Below are 19,241 nucleotides of genomic sequence, written 5' to 3' on the forward strand. Positions count from 1 at the left end.
AGAATACAGCAAAGAAAAATAGAATATCAATAAGAATATAGCAAAAGGGGTCTTATATAAACACTAGATCATGTTAAGTAGAATGTATGAATGGGGGGTGCAAAATAATAGCAGTAGCACTTATTGAGACGAAGAAGAAGTTAATGCATGATATGAATTAATGTATAATATACCAAAAATATGACATATATGCAGAATGCAATAAGTGGAAACAATTATAAAGATATCAGTGTATATGCAATATATAACAAATGAGAAGGAAATGAAGAAAACAAAAGGCCGTACATGTACAGAAAGTGTCCAAGTGTGTAGACATGCATTGTAAAAGAGTATTCACCTCATCAATACATTCAATTTACAGATGTAGATAACATATGTACATTGTGTGCCAATTTGGTTATGTGCATTGCTAGTTGTCCCCTTATCAAAAACTCTGGACGTACATTGTTATGTCACGATCATTACATCTTTATGAGTGGAGGTGGCATACGTGAAGTTGAAGAAAATGTATCCTGAGATTTGTGGAGACTGCGTTGCACCTTGGATGCTCTGTCTGTAGCTGCATCGGCTCAGCACAGAGGGGGTGGGAGAAGTTGTCGAAGATGGAGATCATTTTAGTCCTCATCCTCTGCTACTGCCTCCAGGGTGTCCAGGCTCAGTGTTATGACAGAGCCAGCCTTTTCCACTAGTTTGTTAAAGGAAAAAATCCAACCTAAAACACTGCAACACTGTTAAAAAAAAACAGCTATTGGCAGTGTATCTTACATTTCTGGGTCCATTTTGTTGTTTCTGGGTCCATTTTGTTGTTTCTGTTTTTTCTTATTCCTGTGAATAACTGGCCAAACAAAGACAACGTCACATCGAGATATTTCCAGCGCAGCTACAATGGAGTTTAATGAGAAAGCATCGACAGTAAACGTCAGGTTTTGGTGTCAGTCCCTCAGAATCAAAAAGCGAGGGCTTCTTTCTTGACTCACCGTTTTGCCCCGATGTCCAACAATCACACAGGTACAAATCCATCGTAGAAGAGGCAGAGCGACCAATTTCTCCACTGACAGCAGCCTCAATGGACCAGAATGCAATGCAGCCACAAGAGGTGTTTTGCGTTTTGAGTAAGGGGCACGACTCTCGCTTTTTCTTGACTGGGAACTCTCGCTGTCTTGCTCTTACTGTCGCTGTCGTTATCGCCCTGTCCACCTACACCTAAAGTTCAGCTCAGCGAGTTCACGTCCGTTCTCTGGGGGTTTTCGCAAGTAATTTTGGGAAATGTAGGAAATCACCAACTGCAGTAGAAGTAGAGGAGGCAGGTTGAGGGGAAGTGGATACAACAAAAAGGTGAATTACAACACTTTGGTAGAACTTTGAAAGACCTGAGCCTCCTCAAGAACAACAGTCCACCCTCTCTTGTACAGTGCCTCCGTGTTTTTAGCCCAGCCTGGTTTCTTGTTGATGTTAATGCCAAGTTACTTGTAGGACTGCGCCATCTCCACCTCCTCACCCTGGACTGTTACAGGTGGGTTCTTGCTCTGTCAGAAACCCACTACTAGCTCCTTCATCTTGCTGACACTGAGCTGCTGATGGTTCCTCTTGCACCACAGAGGAGTTATGAGAGAATATCTGGAGGTGGCAAGACCCAGAGCTGAAGGCAGAGGTGTGGAGAGAGAACTAGCGAGGTGAAACCACAGGCGGACAAACTGCGGCCTGGCCATGAGGTATCCTGTGATCCAGGTTGCAGTCAAAACAGCCATGAAGAGCCTCCATAGACTCTCATGCTCTAAAGTTCGAGGTGGCAATGGGCTGCTGCCCAGGCTCATACCTGGTTAACAGATGTGTCAAGTCTTGGTCTGATGAGGGGGGAGACGGGTGGTGATGCTATCTGATGAACAGCTTAGCAGACTAATAGCTCTGCAATGCAAAAACGTCCGTATTAACAAGTCATTTAGCCTGCATTGTTTTCATCGTTTCAGGAATTTTCTAGAAATGAGTGTCAGTCTTGACACAAGTCAGAATAAGGCAGATCACTGCACTACTATAAAGAAAATTACATTTGATTCTCCAACATTCTTGAAGCAAGTTGATTTGCATTGGAAATAAGTGAAATTATCTAACCCCATTATTTTAAGAAAATTCCTATTTTAGGATTCAACTAGTCCATACCTGGAGATGCGCGCGCCAAAAATGCGCATAAACAGCGTAAATTTTGGAAAATGGAAAAATCAGCTTTGTCAGTCCCTGCCTATGCCAATGCTCAATGCCCATGTGCAGTTTCAGATTGATTGGCCAACCCATTGAGGAGCAAAATGGATGCAGACAGACAGAGTTCTCCTCATTTTATAGTAGGATAATATGACTTGTTAAGATGGATTTTTTTTGCAATGTAATAGCTCTTTAGCTGTACATATTCCCCCATTTGTACCAATCCATCCACCCCCAAAATCTAAATAAAACTGCACTACTGGCCAAGTGGAATGGAGTTTTCTCAGATCTCCTGCTGAAAAGTTGTGTTCTGTGAGCGGTCGAATCTCTTCATCAGCCACTGACTCACTCAACCAGCCGGTCGGTCCGTCCTTCTGTCCAGTTTTTGCCTTTCTGTCCAGATCTCAGTCCAAATTTCTCAGCTCTTCCGCAGCAGGTGTTTCCTGCTATTAGTTGGGTTTTCTCCAGTCAGTCCGTCAGTCTGTTGGTCAGTTTTTGCACATGCAAATTTGGGCTTCCCTTTTCCAAAATATATATCAACAACAGGCATTTCTTCGCTGCCCATGTCTAGCACTGTCTCCATTTAACTTTACTGTACTGTAAGTTTACTGCCCACTCCAGTTTTGACTGTACTAGTACATTCCTTACCTAGCAAATCTGTCTCCCAGGAGTCTCCCTGACATTTTAATGCACTAATTTAATATAGTCTGGTTTTCCAACGCTCCACTTCCCCCTGCAGTTCCCTGGAGATTCCCACTACTGGGCCCAGCGCTCCTTTTCATCCCCTTCTCCTAACTTCCTCTCCTTCTCCTTCTCTCTCCATCCCCCTTCAGACAGAAGTGGCCCTATCTGTCTCTTCATCTACTTCCTTGTTAGTGAGCGCGCTCAGTGTGTTCGGCATCAGACTTTGGTATACCCCGCTGGGTTGCAGCCTCAGGTGTAGAAGTACCTTGTTAGACACTCGTCTTGTTTTGCTTATTACGTTCCAGTCTGCCAACTTGAACCGCAGCGCTCGCTGGCCCACGTAATGTCTTTTCACACTGTGATTCCTTACCCAGCTTTAATTTTCAGTCGCAGCTTTTTCTCTTTTTATTGTTTTGTCTTTCATTTTGTCTCCCTTTCTCTCCTTGCTCCGTTCGGTTTCTCTCTCTCTCTGTCTCTCTCTCTTTCTCTCAGGGAATTACATAAGTCCTTCAGTGTGTGGGCAGCATTGCGTTTTATGTAAGGCGAACCTGGAAATGGCTAGCGATACACTTGGGTCTCTCTCTCTCTCTCATAGCTTTTTGTGGTATTGTATGTGGTTAGGTCATCGGACCGTGCGCCTTTGAGGTGGATGACTTCAGATATTCAATAGGGTGACTCTGCAGGCCCACTCAGAGTCAAAGTTTTATACACACTCACTCTCACACACTCACTCACTCTCTCTCTCACACACACGCACACACACATGGCTTATCATTCAAACCACATCTTGAAATCCTAAGTGTAATATAAAGATTGTGATTCTTGTAAAAGTGTCAATGCAGACTGTAAAGCAAGGCTTACGTGAAGTGTGTCTGTTTTTTAAGTTACGCCCATCTGAAGTGCATCTCTGACAGATTAAGTCAGTCACATTCTGTTTTTATAATTGCAATTTTTCTCATGTTCAAACGTAATTGAAAAGTTCTGCCGGAGTTCCTCCCAAAGTCATGAAGATGTCTGAGCAGAACCTGTGATTGTTATATAACACTCCCCCTCCTTTGATTGATATCTCCTGCAGTTGATTCCTAACCCCACTAATGCTGTTTACCTCTGTTAATGGCCCTGCCACTTTCCAATTGGTTCATGTGTATCTGGCTTCCCTGAGCAGGGGGAGAGGGGGGGTAGTTATGTAATAGGTGACAGGAGGAGATGTAGAATGTGAAAATTTCAAATGTGCTATTGGATAAAAATCAATAATTTTCATGATACCGTATCGTGTAAACAATACCACTGAAATAGTCAGCTGTATCTGATTTGGAGCAGGATATTCGTCGCTCGGAAATGAACTTTACTGCTCTGATGTGAGGGAGGAAGCATCCAGGAAAGCTACTAAAAAAAACAAAACAAACCAGATTATTAATGGCATCGCTTTTTGATATTTTTTTTTATTTTTGAAGGGAGGGGAAGTCACGAAAAAGCTTCCTAGAAATAAAACACCTCTGCACCCCAGCCGCCCCGGAAAACCTGTCACCCCTTGAGCACTGTTTGTGTGTGTGTTGTGTGTTGTGTGTCTGTCTGTGTGTGTGTGTGTGCGTGCACATCAACTTGTCAGAGAAGGGGTGTTTCACTGAGTGGGAATGCCTGGTAGGATGTGTAGGCCTGGGTTGCCATGGCAACCATCTGCTGCTACGCTCGCAAACGTTCTCCAGCAGCCCACACAGTGTCACCACGGTGACATCCAGCAGCAGAGGAGAGAGAGAGAGAGCGAGAGAGAGAGAGAGGGAGAGAGATGGAGAGAGACAGAGAGAGGGAGAAAGAGAGAGAAAGGGAGGGAGAGAGGAGGAGAGAAACAGACAGCGAGAGAGAGAGAAACAGAGAGAGAGAGACAGGAGGAGAGTGAGAAACAGACAGCAAGAGAGAGACAGAGAGAGAGAGAGAGAGAGAGGTACTTGTGTGCTGAAAGTAAATCTGTGATTGAATTCTCACATTAAAGTGCCACTTTAGTCAAATATCATCAAACACAAACAAAACAAATGCCCCCGTAACTGAATCATTTTGTTTTAATTACATAAAAATGTGCATTTTTTTTTTCTTAAAATGTGGCGTGTTCAAACACTGGTGTTATTCGTGTGGTGCTGATGGGTGAGTTTTGGTTATGGTGACAGGGAAAAGGTAAGGTGTTGAGTAGTGCTGAAGCCCACAACAATGCTTTTGACAGTTAGAAGGAGGTGGCTGCTTTAAAATCTCCCTAAAATCTAGGAACTTTAAATTGAAGTGCACTGAAGGATAGGGTCGTTAAAATGTGCGTGTGTGTGTGTGTGTATGTGTACCTCAATGCATATGTTCAGGTGTGCATTCATGACTAGTACTGTATGCGTACACATTTGTGTTTGTGTGTATGTGTGATTGGCAAGGGCATAGGTTTCACTTCAACTTGGCAGGACACACTAAATAAAACTCTGGGCAGCAAATCACACCAACATACTGTGGGAATAGTAGTAGCCTAAATACAATTTGTCCTCACTTCGACAACACACAAACAGAAACAAACAGAAAATACAAAACAAATATGTAGAAAAATGTGAACTATGATAGCGAGACTGCGGAGTCGATGTGAAATACAGTAGGCTAAGAAAGTGCTAAGCTGAACCTCTGATCTGAATGGTTAAGAGTAATCAAAATATGAAACATGGCAGTCTAATTTGTTGTGGAAATGGATTTAAGGAGTTTTAAACGACAAGAGGAAGGGCTTCATCTTCTTGTGTGACCAAAGCCGATCAGAGAAAATGTGCTTCGGTAAAACTCAACTGTGCTTCAAGAAATGCAGATACGAGTAAAACTACAAAATATGCGTTTGAGGCATAAGTAATTGCAGGTGGCAGTTCATTCTTCTCCTAATATTGAGGGGTGAAATCTCAAATCTACACTTATTTTTTTTGGATGCTACACCTGTGATGATTGGTGTGTGATACCTGACGTCGGCCCGTCTCTCTCTCTGTGTTGAAGATGCAGGAGGTGGGCTGCCCCCCGCGAGGCTCCCAGAGGGCCTTCAGTGTTTTGGACCGTCTGCTCGTCACGCACCCCGTCTGGCTGCAGCTGTCACTCAACCAAGACTCCGCCCTCTATATCCTGCTGAGAGAGCCTGTCGGGGTGAGGACCAATCAAATTGCCCCTAAGTGCCGAAAACGTAGACACCAACATCGTCCGTGTGTCCCTGGTAGATCGTTCGCTCTGGTGCTTCATGCTAACTCTTTAGCATGAAGTTCAGTCTTCTTATTTTGGTTAATGCTAGTCGCCAACTGTCACTCGTCATGCTAACTCTTTAGCATGAAGAGTGACAGTTGGCGACAAAATAAGAGGACTGACCTTTTAGTAATAACAAGTTGTCAGTGTTTTTTTTTTTATTATATGGCGTGGAAATTCACACATTTTAAAAAAGGAAATATCATTAACTCATATCTGATGTAGCCAGGTTCATTTTTGGAACTATTTCAGGTGCATTCATCATCATCATCATGATTTTTAGTCTCCCATTTTTCACAGAAAATGGAAGTTCAAAACAGTATCTTATTTTTATATCATATTTTGTGTCAGTTTTACCAACCTCCTACACAGACTTAACCACATATCATTTAAAATGACTTACGCTTTAGCTTTAGCTTGGTGGTGAAAGTAAACTGTGGTTGAACTTCACCAAAGTCATAACTTTACTTTTAAGACAATAACATCGGTGTAGAAGAGGCGACCTCTGCACACTTAGATCAATGCAAGTTTTACTCGGTGACTGAGCTTTCGATCTATTTATCCTTAATTAGGGAACACTGATAACATCAACAGGGAGATATAGGGTTGGAGTATAAACTTTTGTCTATCTGCTTTTATATAACTATTATTTTCATGCTTGTAGTTTATGCTATTTGCTCCTTCTGTGCCATCTCCTGAAAAAGATTAATGAAAAAACATACATAAAAAGACAGTAACATTGATGTGTTTTGTTCTTGTTTCTCTGCTGGTTGGCGGTGCTTCCAGACATTTTTGGTGCGTAAATGCAGCTCCACTCAGAGGAAGGTGCTGTGTCTGAGAGTTTCAGGAGACAGAAGTGCCTCCTCTATGAAGGAGTGCTTCATCTGCGAGGAGAACTCCAGTGAGTATGAAACAAGCCGGATTAACGCATATTAACCGCCCGCAGCTACAGCAACACACTTACACTTATCACACACATTTGTCCGCCCAGTATCACCGTTTATGGTATAGTGTCGCTCTCACAGTCATTGAGTAAATTGATGTGGGATGAAGAGTCTGGATCCCTCCCAATTATTCACAAACTACCATACTCCCTGTTAAATTTGAACAAGTCTCCCACTGCCTCCACAGCTGTCAATCAAACTCTGTCTGTTCTATAACCAGCCTTCGCCTTGGAGAGCTCCGCACTCAGCTTCCCAGATTTGTGTCGATTGGTGGCCTTCTACTGTGTCAGCAGGTAGGCTAATGTATTTTAGCGGTATTAACTAACGCCTAACGTCATTCAGCTATAGTACCTGAAGCTCATTCTCCGTCACACGTTTCATGAGTTTGATTTCTAGAGGTGTCAATTTTTTTTTGTCTGCAGGGATGTGTTGCCCTTCCCGTTGCAGCTACCGGAGGCCATTGCTAAAGCCGCGTCCCACAGGCAGCTGGAGGCCATCTCACATATGGGACAAGGTACAGTACTACATGTAGCACTCTTAGTTTTAGTTTAATATCAGTAAATCATCAGTAAATCATTACTAGATTAATTTTGAGACATTAGTATTATTACTGTAAACAAACAAGCACCATCAGCAAGAAGATCGTCAGCCTCTACCTGCCTCTCCACTGCATTTTACATTGTGCGTCACTGGATTGGACCTTGGGAATCTGCTGGATTGCTTTATGGCACAAAACAAGAGGGCACTGTTCTTCAGAGCTAAAGCTTTCAGAGTTTCTTGCAATGGCAGATGGTGGAACAAGTGAATGGATGATGGAAAAATCACTCACAACTTGTTTATACTCTTAAGTAAAGCCAAAAAAAAGCAACTTTTACCAAACATCCAGGAAGCAACAGGATTTCTGGGAAATGTGGTCTTAATTCTGAGAAACACTAGCACTAACAACACCACTGGCTTGAGGCAGAGGCTACTAATCGTGGAGCATGATCTCATTTGTTAACGATAATTATACCAAGGTATCCCAACTAATTTCAAAATCAAAGTTTTTTTATTTATCAAATGCACAGTATAACACAATGTCATTCTGAACAATGAAATTCTTAGGACAATGGCAAGCAACAACTACGTAGTAGGCATAAAATATATATATATATATATATATATATCAAATATTAAATTGTTAAAAAGAGTCACAAATAAGGGCAAGAATAACAAAAATATACATAGTAGTGACACTGATATACTGACACTGATATATATATTGACACTGATATACTGATGTTTAAAAATGCTACACCTTGATTTGCCATGATTCACCATTCTCTGGGTTAAGGTATTAGAGATGGGCATCCCTGTGATCATAGACATCTCAACTCAAAAAGGTTGAGATCTACTCTTATTCCTGAATCTCCCACTAGAGTTCTGGAGCTTTCCGAGTCCTTCAGACATGCAGAATGGGCCGGTGGACCAGCTGGCATCGACCAGTACCAGTCAGGACCAGGCGGGGCTGACCCTGCTGACCCGAGGCAGACAAGGCAAACTCTGCTTCATCAACCCCCTCTTCCTGCAACTGGAGGTTAGTGGCAAATATCTGAGGAGTCTCTGAGGAGTTACCGTACCTCTCACTGCTATCATGTGACAGCCTCATAACTCCTCTTTGGGTGATTTTTATGTTTTTTTAATTTTGATTTCAAGCAGTGGTTCCCAATTCCGGTCGTCAAGACCTGGAGTACTGATAGTTTTCTTTCTGGCTGTCTAACAGAGACTGATTTAGATCTGAGATGCCAGGTGAATGCCTACCTAATTGGACAGAAAACCAGTGGTATTCTGGGTCCCGAGGAACCACTGATTTAAGGTTTACATGGTCCTCTATGGGACAAGAAAGGTTTCATGACACTAGATCAATGAAAACCCATTTAAGGCCAATAAGATTTGTTGTTTGGTTCCTGAAAAATTTGGTTTTTTTGAATTGTGAAGTTTTTGTCCAATAGTAGTGCTCTAAATCCATCCTCCTATATAACTGCTAATATATCTGCCATTCATCTTCCTCTTGACTCCATCCCCTGTGGAAAATAAACAGTTCACCGGTCAGTGGATCTTGCAAGGTGAAGTGTTGTATCCGCTTAAGAGCAATTTCTTTTCCACAGCAGCCACAACACACAAACCACGGCGCCTCCAATAAACGGCACCGCTTCAAACGCAGCATGAGGCTCCGGCTCTCCAACGAGTGCTCCATGAATCTGTCTATGGAGGGGGTCGGCTCCTACTCGCCTCCCCCCTCGGTGGAGGAGCCCGGCGGGGCGGAGAGGCTGCAGAAGGCCAGCACTAACCCACAGAGGAGAGTTCACCCTGGGGCGGGGGTCCTGAGGCGAACCCCTGCTGTTTCTCCTGGCTCCGCAGAGGAAGACGACCTGATGTCGGTCTATATGTCACATGTAAGGATAAGTTAACATCTTTATTTATCATTCACAGACCCAGATAATTCTTAGTGCTTGTTTTAAATTTATTGTGGTACCTAAGGGGTGGAGTTCTCCATATACTGTAGGTGAATGGATGCTAAAAAGTTAAATCAGTGTTTCTGTTACTGACAACTTACCTGCCCCTTCTGTCTTTCTGATGCTGTTAACTGAATAATCTGGTACTTCAAGCTGGTCATACAAACATCAAAGAATTAGTTGCAAATACTATTGAACATACGGCTGCTCATCTGCTCACTAACTCACTAACTCACTGACTCACTCATTCATTAATTCAGTTCACTCTGTTTTATTGGCATGAAAGCAATGAACAATTTTGCCATCAAGATAAAGGATCAACATTTTACATGAAACTCCTTTCCCCCTTGTATCAGTGTGTGTGTGTCATTCACTCATTCCACTGTCTAAATCATCATGTTGTATAATTGTCACCTCTTCCCTGGTCAAGGCGTCCACCAAGGCGGAGGAGCCTCCAAAGCCCCAGCAGCAGTCGGCCCGAGCGGAGGAGCCGAGCATCGAGGTGGCGGTGCTGGCCCTGGAGGGTCGGCCTGCCCCCTCCCTGGCCGAGCTGGACAGCAGCAGCTCCTTCAGCAGTCTGGACGAGGACGGCGACTCGGATTCCGACTCAGAAACTCTGGCCCAAGCGCGAGCCCAAACCCTCCAGCGCCCGCCCCTCGTGCGCTCCCGAGGCCGCGGCGGGCTGCACCGCATGAGCGCCGCGTTCGTGTGTTTCTTCGCGCCGGAGAAGCGCCTGACGCGGCTGGTGGAGGAGCTGTCCAGGGACAGGCGCTCGGTGTTCGGGGCCATGGTGCAGGACTTCCTCCTGCAGCAGAGAGAGGTGCTCAAAAGCCTGGCCTCCTCTTCATCAGCATTGCCGTCCTCTTCCTCGTCATGTGTGTCCTCCGTGGAGCTCCTGCAGGGCCTGCGTCTCTTCCTGTCCCAGGCCAAGTGCTGCCTGTTGGACAGCGGAGAGCTGGAGCCTCCCATTGAAACGCTGGTGCCAGAGAATGAGAAAGGTAAACAAACAGATCTTGGCAAACGTGAAGAGTTTCAATCTAAAACCCAGAGATATTCACCATTTGAAAAAACCGATGCCTACTCTGTTCAAAATGATTGCTGCTATAAAAGTAAATCACATTATAGTTAGCCACTAAGGTAAGAAGTCATTCAAGACCATTGCTTACAAAATAGTTTTGAAGCATGGTCTGTGTTTACAGTAAAACAGTAAAAAGGAATCTGATCACAAAATTAATAACTTAAATATGTTTTTGATGGGAAAAAACAAATTTAAAAAAGTGTTTATATTACTCAGATATACTGTATGTTTCAAGGAAAAAACACATTTCCATTGTGAGATTATAGACATGACTACATACGTCAGATTCTATTGAATTTTGAGTGTCAAAGACACCGGAAGTAATCAGAATTAGTGTAGTTAGTGTCCATTATTTACTGTGCTGAATTACATCTCGAGCACAATCTTCTCAACCATGTGAATTTCCCATATGCATACATGATAGGCTATACAGTAGTCTATCTTTTTCACATCGGAAAAGGGAGACAGTGTGCATTCGGGGGACCAGGGGAGAGAGGCACGTTGGCAAGAGAAGAAATGCACTATTAGGAAACACCGATTCAATAGAACAGACTGCCAGAGGACGCAGGTCTATGGAAACAGACAGCCTTGTTTGATAAGTGGTGGGTTGCCCAGGCAGGCTGCAGTGAAAAGGCATTGTCAACACAAAGTAGTTTGCGTAGGGGTAGAGCCTCATTCACTGGAGCTCATATTGTCTCTGGTATTTAGAAAACAGCGTTAGGACGGCCCTAACCAGAGCGCATCCACTCACATCTATTACATTCAGTCTGCCTTGGGAGATTTGTCTCATTATTGTAAAGACAATGCAAGGCGTTACTTTGGATGGATGGAAGTATTGTTGTTAGATCTTTTGACACAGTCCTGTGCGTAGGTGTTTCTTTTTGGATTCCTTTATGTGTGACTGTGCATGTGTGTCTTTGTGTGTGTGTGTGTGCTTGCAGGTGTGTTTGTGTGTAAATGTGTGATGATAGATGGTTGCCTGGCAGTGCAGAGGCTTTAGGGGAGAGTGGTCGGCCGCTGTGGCTCTGCCTTCCTGCGCTCTGATTCTGATTTATCTTGTATTGCGTCGGTGGGAGGCATTTGCATTTTTTTTTTCTCCCCCACGTTTATCATAAAAAGATATCGCAGTCCCACGCTCACTTGAAGAGCAGCACGATTCAAGGGAGGGAGAGAGGGAGGGAGGGATAGAAATAGGCAGGATTGTGAAGGTTACTTTCGAAATGTAATCGGTTACATTTACCATCTGTGAGTAGTAGCTAAGAAATCACCTTTTTCAGAGCCAAAACGGTGTGTAATTAGATGGCTGTAATCGCATTACATGTCATCTGTTACTCCCCAACCCTGGTTATTAGAGAGAGGGATGATGGGATTGAGCAAGGTAGGGAGAAAGAATGATATGGAGAGAGAGGGAGGGACGAAGGAGAGATGATGGAGAGGGAAAAGAGGGAGGCAGAGGTAGAGAAACAGAGGATGGAGGGCGTGAATGATTAATCACAAGGGGAAATTATATAGTGATATAGATGGGGAGAGAGAGCGGTGTGAGATAGGTAGGTAGGTAGAGGGAGGGGGGGGGCATTATACAGTAGGGAAGCAGTGAGGGATGGAGAGGAGAGGAGGATATTGATGATGAGTGGAGAACAGTGTGCGCTGGAGAATTTTTACCCACTTAGTCAGGACTACCCACTGACTGCAAGCGAAACCACTGTGTGTGTGTGTGTCCACGTGTGAGAGCACGCATGCATGTGTGTGTGTTCATGAGTGCTCTTACATATCTGTCTAAATGTGAGAGCTTTTGGTTTGTTTCCCCTGCTCATACAGTTTAAACAATCCTCTCCATCCTCTGCTACCTTCTGTGCATTTCACCACACACGTACAGTACATGCATGTATATACAGTTTGTACTGTATTGTACAATTGGGACTCTCCATACAGTCCATGCACAGTGTTTGGAGAGTCCATTGAGGCTTTCAAACAAGTGGTATATCCTTAGATTCAAAGCATTAAATGCAATCATATTGCACATCTACTCTATTCTTGGGATGGGGTTTGGGTGCATAGCAGCAGCTCTGTTTGTTGATTTTGTGTGTTATGTTTGTGTCTGTTTACTTGTGTCAGTTGATATAAAATATTGACACAGTAAACACACAGTTTTTTCACCCTCACCCTGATGACTCCATTGCATACATTATGACCAACATCTATCTGGGCCTCTGTCCAATCCTTCTGTATATGAAAGCTTTCAATCCAAATCATTGCATGTCCATTGTGGAAACATTTCACTACCAGCAAATGACCAAGAGTCTCACAGTAGCGAATACCTAGTAATAATATTCTAGGTGTCAGTTTTTCCTCATTTTGGATCAAAACCTTTCATGTATCCCCAGACCTGGCGCTGGAGCGGGCCATGTTCACCTGTGTGCTCCGGCCGCTGAAGTCCCTCCTGGACCAAGCCCTGGTTACGCTGCACTGTCAGGACGGCTCCAGCCAGCGCCTCAGCCAGAACCTGCTCCATCTGAAGGGGGATGCGGCCATGGACCGGCTGGGGGTGCTGACGGGGGTTCCTGACAGCCGTGAGGTGGAGAGGGTGAAGCAGAAGCTGGCGCTGATGCAGAGGACGCACTCACCCATTGATAAGGTGCTGCTGCTGCTGCAAGTGTGCAAGTGTGTCCACAAGGCCATCGGGTCCTTACATGGTGAGTGTCTTTGATGTTACCTGGTTGAAAATGTACTGTAGGCAGTGCTGCTATTATGAAGCCTTCGTAGAACAAAACACATATCATGAAAATATTGACGGATTTGGGCAGCAGGGTGGCATACCATTTAGAGAGTTGGTTGCAGGATCATGGTTCAATCTCGAGTTGATCCCAAGTTTTAACCCTCTTGAAGTATCCCGACCAGTTTTATGGGTTCAAATTGAGGGTGACACCCCATAAGAGACAAGGGGCCTCCTATAAGAAAGATAAATCTAAACTTGAGGGGTCCCATGTAACGTTACCAGATAAAACCCACTTAGAGCACTTCTAACAGTAGTTAGCTAGCTAGCTAACCTAACTGTTATGCACCAACTTACACTACTAATGTTTGCTAGGTCTAGCTAGCTAGCTAAGTAACATAGGCAGAATGTGAAAGGCTAAACAGAAGCTCTATGACTCTGAAAACACTGTTGCTGGTGGAATATTGACCAGAAAACATGAATAGCATTATTTACATCTGTAGCCTCAGATAATCTCCTTCATAAATCATCAAATTGAGTGTTTCATGACAGGAAACCACCACTCCTCCCACCCCACTCCCTTTCTGGGTGGGACCTCCAAGACTTGGAACTTTTTCAGGGATAAATAGAAGAAAACTTCTCATGTATCATTACAATTAATTGAATTCAAAGTGTCAGCACTCCATTATGAACGATGATGATATATCTTACATTATAGCCTCTTCTAATGCTGCCCTCCTGTCGTCTGCTTCTCAGGACAGGCAGTGAACTGGGACGACTTCCTGCCCTCGTTGTCGTATGTGATTGTGGAGTGTAACCGGCCTCACATCCTGATAGAGGTGGAGTACATGATGGAGCTGCTGGAGCCCTCCTGGCTCTGTGGAGAGGGTAAGACCTGCGTTTACTACTTATGCTACTTGTACTATTGAAAACCTTGTATCTCCAAAATGTCAACGTTTCAGCAACTAAGAAAAATAGGCTAATTGCTTTTAGCTTGACCACCATGCATTTTTGAGTTTATCCGATGGGTCCTGAAAGGTTTTCATAAGCCCAAAGGTTATATAATTTGTTAAATCCATAAAGGGCCATGTAATCCTTCAATTGAAAGTAAAACATGAAAATCACCAAAATTGGAGTTATGAGGTTTTCACTTGACAACAGCGGCTTGCTACTTAAATGGAAAGACTCATGTTTAATAAAGGATTTCCATATCAGTACAGCACTGATAGGACAATGTATTAGTGCTAGCACTAGCAGTTAATGTACAAAATGCAATTATACTGTAGTAGTACTTGACCTTAGCCCTTGGCAGACTGTGTGAGACAAGTCCAGTACTTTATATTCCCAAAGACCACACAAGTGTTTTCAGTCAGTTGGCAGATGTAGCTGAATATTTTTCCCATTACTTTCATTTGACGTTGCAAACAGCCGCCCTCTGTGTCTGCCTCAGTTAAGATTCAGTTTAATTCAATTGAGGATGAAACATTGCAGAAATGACAACAACCACACAGGCAGATGAAGGGAAATAAGAGGGCTATAAGATGTGGCAATACAATGAGAGATGATACGATGCAGCTTTATTTGTCCCCTCGGGCAATTCATTTCACAGTAATTCAATTGTGCACACAACATGGACATGAACACAGGGAACTTTGTCTAAAACAACAGGATACAAACAAGATCAATGTTGACATGAAGTGGCAAGATTCACAACGTTGCAAATAACCTTACAAACAAACAAGTGCAACCACCAAACGCTTGAGTCGTCACTGCAGGGTCCCAGAACCAGAACACTGGGCTGATGCCTCTGCTCTGATAACTAAAGAAGAGATCTGTCTTTATCTTAACATCATATTTACATTTGACTAAAATCAGGTAATTAGTGTAATATTTTCAAATTTCATAACAATCTGACCAGTCTATCTTAAGTTAGAAAGAAAAGTATGTAAAAAAAAGTAATGGCAAAACAGACACATTTGGTGCCATTTTGGAACATGGGGGTTGCTTTGAACTCTGCTTTGAGGTCCGCAACCTTTCTGACCCCATCTGGGTCAGGAAAAAGAGTCATATCTCAGCGATGGTATGTCTTTAGTCCATAAACCAAAATTCCTCACAGTATGACATAGTATATAAAATGTTAAGCCCTTAATTTTGGGCTTTTAGTTGCCACTCTTATCCAGAGAAACCGTAGAATAAGCTTAAATTCTTAGATCACCATCATTACAAGCAGCCAATATTAAGTGCAAGGGTTTAACGCCACCATGCCCTGACAGCACCCTCTGACAGAAGTGCTAGTGCTAGTGGAGTACCGTTTTTTAATTGTTAGGCTTGCTCCTCTTGAAGCCCTCTGCTCTCTTTCCTTGCCTCCAGGTGGCTACTACCTGACCAGTGTGTACGCCAGCCTCTGTCTGATCCAGAGCCTGGAGGGGGACCAGCCTCTGTCAGGCTGTCTGACCCAGGACGCTCAGGAGGCGCTGAGGGAGTGGAGCTGCAGACGGAGCCGAGAAGCCCAGAGACAGAAGGAGAACCAGCAGAGTCAGGTACGAGATGCTGTGGTTAGACTGGTACTACTCTACAGAGCCGCTAGTACTGTTACGTGCGGGTTTGTCTTACTGTTATCTTCTTGTATCTTCTCTCATCAACCTGTCCCATAGCTATGTTACTTCAGGTGACGCTGTTTACTGTACATATTGAAGTGCTGATTGCTGTGTGGACAGTAGGAATTAGCGCTAACTATGCTGTCTACTTACCCAGCTGACATCAGTATGATAGAAATTGAGTAGCTACATGCCATCTGAATGTGAGGTGAAATTAAATTTAAGATTTACATACACTGTTGTTTTTAGTGTTTCAAAAAATGCCATATGTAATTTTGCAATTTGTGTGAAAACAATGAAAACATATCTTATTGGACAGATTGCAGATTCAGATCAGGATTTAGCAATTCAAAGTTGAATATCCTTTTTGGCAACCCGCCGCAATAACAGCACAACAGCATAAACAGCAACAAAAACAGGTCAGACAACACATTAATTATGTTGATGGTGATGTGTGCCGCGTGACATCAGATTGTCCTATATCTGCGACCCGATGGCAGGCGGGGTGGGATAAGCAACGGTGACCCATATTTGATTCAGCTTTGATCTCAGGTCCTGTTGCTGTTTCCTGGGAAGTTCAAGCCCTCATATTCTCCCATGATAGGTGATAGAAGTGATGCAGAAGTAGTACAAGATGAGGTGAAGATTATCAATCGTTGCATTGTGAGTGTTGGTCGGACGTTAGGCCTAGTCGTCACACAGCAACATCAGCAGCTGCACTTCAGACAATACACCTGAATTCCCCTCCTTTGCGTGCAAAACACATTTCATATTCATTTGAGAGGATTAGTTTATAGACATTTTTAGAGGTAATCCACTGACCTGGGCACACCGGCTTACTCCACACTGTCAGCCAGACTGGCACGCATTAATGCACACACACACACACACACACACACACACACACACACACACACACACACACACACACACACACACACACAGAGACACACACACACTGACTGCTCCTCCACTCTCCTATCACTCATTCTTCTGGCCCCAAATTGGTATAATGGTCCACCAGATGCCATGGAAGGCATTGTCATCCACAACGTTCCTGCCTTCGTCACGTGGTTCCTCTCCTGGCTTCAAATAGCCAATCTAACTCACCCGGCAGCCAGATTTTCCTCTGACACAGGCGGGGATCAGTGAGCCAAGTGCTATGAAGAAGTGGGCGGTCAGATAACATGAAATTTATTGAGCCGCATCTACCCGTCGAAGCAGGCACACACAATATGCACACGGACAGTGAGGAGCTCAGTGACTCTGTAAGTTGACGCTGCTGGGGGTTTTCTTGAATGCAGACCTGTTGATGGTAATTGCCGGTGTGTGTGTGTTTTTTTTTTGTTTTTTTTTAATGTTTTTTTGGTAGATATTTGGCCACTTGTGTATCTGTGTATGTGAAGGGGGGGGGGGGGGTAGTTGTGTTGTATTGTGTGTGTGTGTGGGTAGGATGGGCGGTGTGTGTGTGTTTTTGTGTGTGTGTGGCAGTGAATGGGTTTCTCACTGGTTTCTCAAGATTGTATATTTGGTTAATGGAGTATGTTCAGTAGTGTGTGTGCGTGTGTGTGTGTTTTAAAGAGAGTTGTGTAGGCGTTTGCAGGTGGTTCTGACATTGTATAATAGGTTTAAGTAGTGATTGTTGAGACAGTTATGATCACTTCTATCGTTTTTTGCTCATTCAAAATGTAAAAAAGTTTTTGTACAGATTCAAGTGCCGTTCACTGTGTTTTGGTAGAGCTGTGTTGATAAGTGTGCAAAAACTTTGCCAGAACATCAAGCTTAATGGATTACGTTTGATGAAGTTGGATATGGACATGCTCTTGTGGATTAATATTGAGATTTTTGTCATTGAAGCTGTAATATGCAACAGAGTTTAATTTGTGATGATGACGTTGTTCAGATAAAGATGAGGATACTGTTCATATAAAGCTGCTGTGTTTGTGTATCTGTGTAGAAATAGAGGCATGGCTTTAGAAAGCTTTAAAGCTATGAACATCATTTTGACTGATTTATTGTAGTGTATTATCAGCCGGTAAGCTTGTACAGTTCTCATTCCTCCTCTTGCTCTCGCTCCATCCTTCTCTCTCTCTCTCTATTCCTCCCCCTCTTTTGCCCTCCCTCCATAAGCCTCTTGACCTCTGCATTGCATGTGCACAATACGTATTCACGCCTCTCTCTATCTCTTTTTCTCTCTCGCCCTCTCGCCCTCCCTCCCTCTGTTCCTCCCTCCCTCCAGAGGTGCGTTCGGATATTGTTCCAGGACGGGGAGCGGAGCGCGGTGCGGACGTTGCAGTGGAGAGCCGGGGAGACCAGCCAGGCCCTGGCGCAGCTGTGTGCCTCCACCTTCGGAGTGTCCGACCCCCAGCAATACACCCTGTACTGGCGCAGCGGCGGGGAGATGCGGGCCCTGCCGGCCCAGGCGCAGCCCCAGGACCTGGCCAGCCACAGCGAGGGGGGCCCCTCGCTCTCCTACCTGAGGACCGACCACGACTTCAGCAAGATGAGGCGGCTCACCAGAGGTGGCGCCGTGGACCTGAGCGAGTCGGTGTGTGAGGAGTGAGTGGGAGGGATGGAGGGAGGAGGGAGGAGGAGAGCGGATGGTCGCTCGCACTTTCTCTCTCTCTCTCCCTTGTTCTGTCTCTTTCTCTCCGGCGGTGTCGGTTGCTAAAAAGCTGTGTTGTGTCTCGTCGTGGGTCAGGACATGTCAAAAACTACAGCCCTTCTCAAGACTAGGAGCAGACCTCAAATGGTAAACTATTCCCCAATGGACCAACATACAGAACAGAGCAGGACCAACATAGGGACCATTGCCAAAAGTTGTACTATGTACCACATAGTGGCTGGTAGTCAAAAGGAGTGTACTATTTGTGACATGGAAAATATGTAATAAATGGATTTGGATGTTATTTGAGACAGGAACCCAGAGTTATACACTGAAGAGATTGCATCATTAAAACGTGAGGAGGCTCAAATCCAAAGAGAAAGTCTGCGAGACTACTGTTGCCTGGAAACAAAAAACAGTTCCTGTATGCACACAAGAAGGCAAAGTGACCCCCTCAGTGATGTAACCCTTTCACAGTATAGCTCTGGGTAAATCTAAAAGACAGTTGGATGTTTTATTGCTTCACTTTTATGTGTAACAGTCTGCAGGTCCTTGGCTGGAGCCGTGTTGTCGAGGGTTTGGGGGTGTAAAGCTTAGCGTGCCCCTTGGATTATTATTATTACTCCTGTTTGATTGACAAAAGGGTGAGATGTTTTGTACTCGCTGAAATAGCCAAGACCAAACCTCAA

At 44.2% G+C, this 19,241-nt stretch overlaps 1 protein-coding gene across 1 annotated transcript; it reads left to right on the plus strand.

Annotated features, from left to right (window-relative positions):
- The first annotated feature begins 1,847 nt into the window (after window positions 1–1,847).
- Window positions 1,848–18,510, plus strand: rin1b (Ras and Rab interactor 1b). The gene is made up of 12 exons (XM_071523559.1): window positions 1,848–1,863; window positions 5,912–6,027; window positions 6,907–7,021; window positions 7,285–7,357; window positions 7,487–7,578; window positions 8,483–8,640; window positions 9,176–9,499; window positions 9,990–10,557; window positions 13,022–13,330; window positions 14,107–14,238; window positions 15,721–15,890; window positions 18,187–18,510. The coding sequence occupies exons 1-12, from the start codon at window positions 1,848–1,850 to the stop codon at window positions 18,508–18,510; spliced, it is 2,397 nt and encodes a 798-aa protein (XP_071379660.1).
- Window positions 18,511–19,241: the final 731 nt, after the last annotated feature.

The sequence above is a fragment of the Centroberyx affinis genome, unplaced genomic scaffold, assembly GCF_046629955.1.
Source record: "Centroberyx affinis isolate AG114_WGS23_722 - 3 ecotype Tasmania unplaced genomic scaffold, CSIRO-AGI_Caff_v1 ptg001094l_1, whole genome shotgun sequence".
In the NCBI taxonomy this organism is placed as follows: Eukaryota; Metazoa; Chordata; class Actinopteri; order Beryciformes; family Berycidae; genus Centroberyx; species Centroberyx affinis.

Excerpts from the sequence above, each read along its gene's own strand:
- rin1b (XM_071523559.1), top strand. Across the intron at positions 8,641-9,175 it reads CCCTCTTCCTGCAACTGGAG|TGTTGTATCCGCTTAAGAGC; the intron begins GTTAGTGGCAAA and ends TGCAAGGTGAAG. Across the intron at positions 10,558-13,021 it reads GGTGCCAGAGAATGAGAAAG|ACCTGGCGCTGGAGCGGGCC; the intron begins GTAAACAAACAG and ends ATGTATCCCCAG.